This window comes from Ctenocephalides felis, unplaced genomic scaffold (assembly GCF_003426905.1).
Source record: "Ctenocephalides felis isolate EL2017-DRISC unplaced genomic scaffold, ASM342690v1 CF-g0.4_SCAFFOLD_00845, whole genome shotgun sequence".
NCBI lineage: Eukaryota > Metazoa > Arthropoda > Insecta > Siphonaptera > Pulicidae > Ctenocephalides > Ctenocephalides felis.
Genome location: NW_020536999.1, coordinates 25,211,913 through 25,215,955, shown reverse-complemented (window position 1 = coordinate 25,215,955; position 4,043 = coordinate 25,211,913). Strand labels below are relative to the sequence as shown.

Below are 4,043 nucleotides of genomic sequence, written 5' to 3'. Positions count from 1 at the left end.
TAAAATAACTATTATACATATCTGTTGATATTGGAATTATGGTGCTCGATTGTATTATATCACATATTTTGAAAGTAAATGAGAATAAATTTTGTAAATATTATTCGTTATTTGACTCATTCTATTTTTTCTATTTGGATAATATACATACTACTAAATCCACTTGTATATCTATTTGGATAATATACATACTACTAATCCCACTTGTATATTAAAGCAGAATGCGGAAGATCTTTAATAATCATCTAATACAACAGTAACATCATTTTTTAAAATGTCTTTTGCTTCATTTAAATAATCATTCGCCAATTTTATATCACTCTGCAACAATAAGAATAAATAAAGTTAAATGACTAGATATTTAATCATTTTATATTTACTTCTGTTTGTGAAAGATGTCGAATACATTTTTGAGCTTCATGCCATACTGAACCATACAGAGTTGATTACAATAATTTACTCTGGTGAGAAATTGTAAAATATCATCACATGCTTGTTTTTTCAATAACAACGTGTTCAGTCATCAGTTCTGCAAGCATAATATGATAATGATTTTCAATTAAAGTTTAATACAGATTATTATGTACCATGCCATTGGAATCCTTCTTGATGTCCTAAATTAGAAATTAAATGCATTTTTAATTTTATGTATACAAACTACATTGAGGCAGCCATTTTGATTCTTTGTTTTTTTGTAAAAACTTTATCACCTGTAATAATTAAATAATTAAATAAATTTATTATATAAATAGTTTTCAGACAGTATGAACCAGATGGTAGCGCTTACCTTGTCTAACTGTCCATTTTTCAAAGTTGCCAATAATGCTGTTGCAGATTTTTGATAATCTTCTACTAAATCTTTATTTAAAATAAAGTTGCAAGATATACAAATGTAATCTGTAGATAATTTTAGGGGCTCCTGCGGTAACATCATACCTGCACAGTCTTTATCTTGGTTCGCACACTTGAATGCAGAAATATTTGTGCCAAATTCCTAATCAAAATCAGCATAAAAGTTGTTCTTTTTTGTTGTTAAATGGCGATTTCATACAGGCACATTAAAATTATATGATACATATTATAAAATAATTTACCGTCCTATCTGAGCATCTTGGACATTTGCACAAGAATCCTTTAGTCAAAGACAATTTTTTGAGCCGGACTGATGTCACATCAGTGATATCGCAGTAGGTAATGAATAATTCTTCTCCACATTTTACATCTTGTCTTGCACGAAATTCTAAAATCGGCGAAAATTGTACACCCCCTAGATAAAAGAGTAAGCAATAAAATAATAAAATATAATTTATATAATAATTATAATAAGTTTTTACCTTTTACCGAATCCTCTGCCTTTTCTTTAACAAAAGAATGGCGCACGTTCGGCGCACACGAATGATTCAACATAGCCGCCATGGGATAAATGCCTACATAAAAAATCATTTTGTAAGTAGATCGAGTTCTTGTAGAGCATTATAATGTTAGACAAAGTTGAAGATGATTTGATCGAGAACAAATTTACTTAATACATAATTACTATTCATGCTACGGTTTAAAAGTTACGAAAGTTATAGAAAAATATTGCACATTCTCAACAAATTTAACCAGTAAGAATTTTTACCAGGTTAATTATATATATATATATATATATATAATATACCTCTGATATAACTAATTTCCACCCCACAGTTGACAACAGGCACTTCAAAAGAATTAGTTTGCAGAATACTACAAACTTGATGCATAAATTCAATATCTTGTACATCTATGATATTAGGATTATCTAATAATCTCAAAAAACTATCCAATTCATCTCTAGTTGGAATGTTCTTGAGTGATTTTAATAATTTCAAGACGTTTTTATCTTTTTCTTGCAAACGCAGTGCACGCAACGGAGTCAGAGCTCGGAGGACGTTCAGGCTCCAGGAATTTGCTAAAAAAAATAATTGCAATGATATATACTTAGTATATATATATATATATATATATATATATTTATATCCATTATCCTTACTATCACAAATACCCAAATTCCTCAGCATCGTGCAATCTTGTTCATGTTCTTCTTTGTCCTTCGAACAATCTTCGCACAATGGCAAAGAGCACCCCTTTCTGCAGGGTTTTAAATCCGCATTAGATTTATAACAGCATGAGCACTGAACAGCAGTGACAGCATTTTTAGGGCCCAGAAGTAAAGGTCTATCTTGGAAAAGGAGATCTCCTGATTTTAAGTCTTGGGAGGCGAAAATTCCTCGTTCTCCGTCGGGACGGAGGAGGATTTGACAGTTTTCTGATAAATGCTTTTTGAGATAATGGTCTTTGAAGACGGACATTGCAAATATTATATATTATATATATATATATACATATATATATATATATATATATATATATAAACTATATCAATTTTAATCTAATTTTTGTATTTACTTAAGAAGAGAACACTGTGAGCATCAAGATGTTCACTCAGTCTATTTTAAATATTTGGTATGCTATTTGTATCTTGGATTGCATTTGAGGATATAATATATATATATATACAATATATATATATATATATATATATTGTAATTGTAATTATAAATTTTATGGTATATATTTATAATATTATTTGTTTTTAAGTATCAAATCTAAATGAAACATTCATCAATAAATTGAAATAATTTAATAAAACAAATTTAACTGAAAAATTTTATATTTTTATGCAAATCTAATCACTTTGAACTGATTTTGATGAATTTAAATGAATTTCGCAAATTTCAAATTTTGTGTTTAAATTTCGCGCTTTAAATTGTACTAATGTCGGACATTTTGCTAATTTTAATTGTCAAAGAGATTTTTGTGAATAAACATGTACGCGTGTTAATTAAGAGTTTTTAATTAATTTGTTGATAAGATTTAATTAATTCGTGCATCAAATTGATTAATTAATTTAGTAGAACAACTTGATATAAAAAATATAACGTGGAATGGTCAAAAATAGCCAAAAAATAGATTTGTGTCGAAATGTTTAGGTGTGTACCATGATTTGTTTTCAGGGCTCCTATTTCGTATCAATTTTATAATTAAACATTTTACTTACAGCACAGCCAAAGTATCCTTTATTTATATATATATGCAATTGTCAATTGTGCAACTTATATATGTATGTATGTGTATGCTTTTGTAGGTATTGCTTAAACATTTCCACTTCAAATCAATTTGTTATCGAATTTTAAGTTCACAAAAGTCTCTAATGTATGTCATGTATTGTGTGTTGTGTAAAGACTTTACTCGGACAATTGCAACATGTCCAATAGGCATGTAAAAGACAAAGTTATATAGTGGTTTTAAAGTAGTGATTTTGTGTCAAGTACTTGAGGTTTCTGGCAGATGCTACAGAGGTGGTTGAAGTCTTGGATTTGTGTTCTGGGAGCTGTTGAAGACGATTCATTACAATGTAAGTGCAAAGCATGTTTTATACAAATCGAGTCAAAGATTATATTTCTGGAATTATATACAGGCATTTATCGTATAGCATTCGATGCACCATGTTTTAAATATTTAGTTTCCTATTATATATATATATATATATATATATATATATATAATGTATATATATGCATTAAGTATTTCTTAATTTTGATTTTAAAGCAGTCAATTAATTTTGAAAATCTTTTTTTTTTGACACAATATTGTTTGTCATCTTCAATAAAACTACAATAGAAATAAATAAAAAAATATAGAATTTATTTTCCGAAAGGAGTTTACAATTATTGATTAAGTTTGTATGCTACTTTTTATACTTGTAATAATAATATTTCTTATTAATTATGTATTTTATGCTTGTTTTTCTAATTAAATCAAATTGATTTGAAGGTACTTTGAGAACTTGTCCCTTTGTTATCCGGTGTCATTTATAAATTAACCTGTATATATTTTAGTGAAATATTTTCTGACTTGTGCATTATTATTATTTTGCATACATATATCTGCTAAAAATATTGTTTATATTTGAGCCAATGTCATTTTTTTAATAAGGTATACTTTATAAATTTTTAATG

The 4,043-nt window shown here is 27.4% G+C and overlaps 1 protein-coding gene across 1 annotated transcript; it reads right to left on the bottom strand.

The window, feature by feature from the left end:
• Positions 1-234: 234 nt before the first annotated feature.
• Positions 235-2,333, bottom strand: LOC113380880 (SET domain-containing protein SmydA-8-like). The gene is made up of 6 exons (XM_026619940.1): positions 2,015-2,333; positions 1,661-1,933; positions 1,335-1,427; positions 1,095-1,267; positions 788-994; positions 235-321 (listed from the first exon to the last, which is right to left on the bottom strand). Exons 1-6 carry the CDS (start codon positions 2,331-2,333, stop codon positions 235-237), a joined length of 1,152 nt encoding a protein of 383 aa, XP_026475725.1.
• Positions 2,334-4,043: the final 1,710 nt, after the last annotated feature.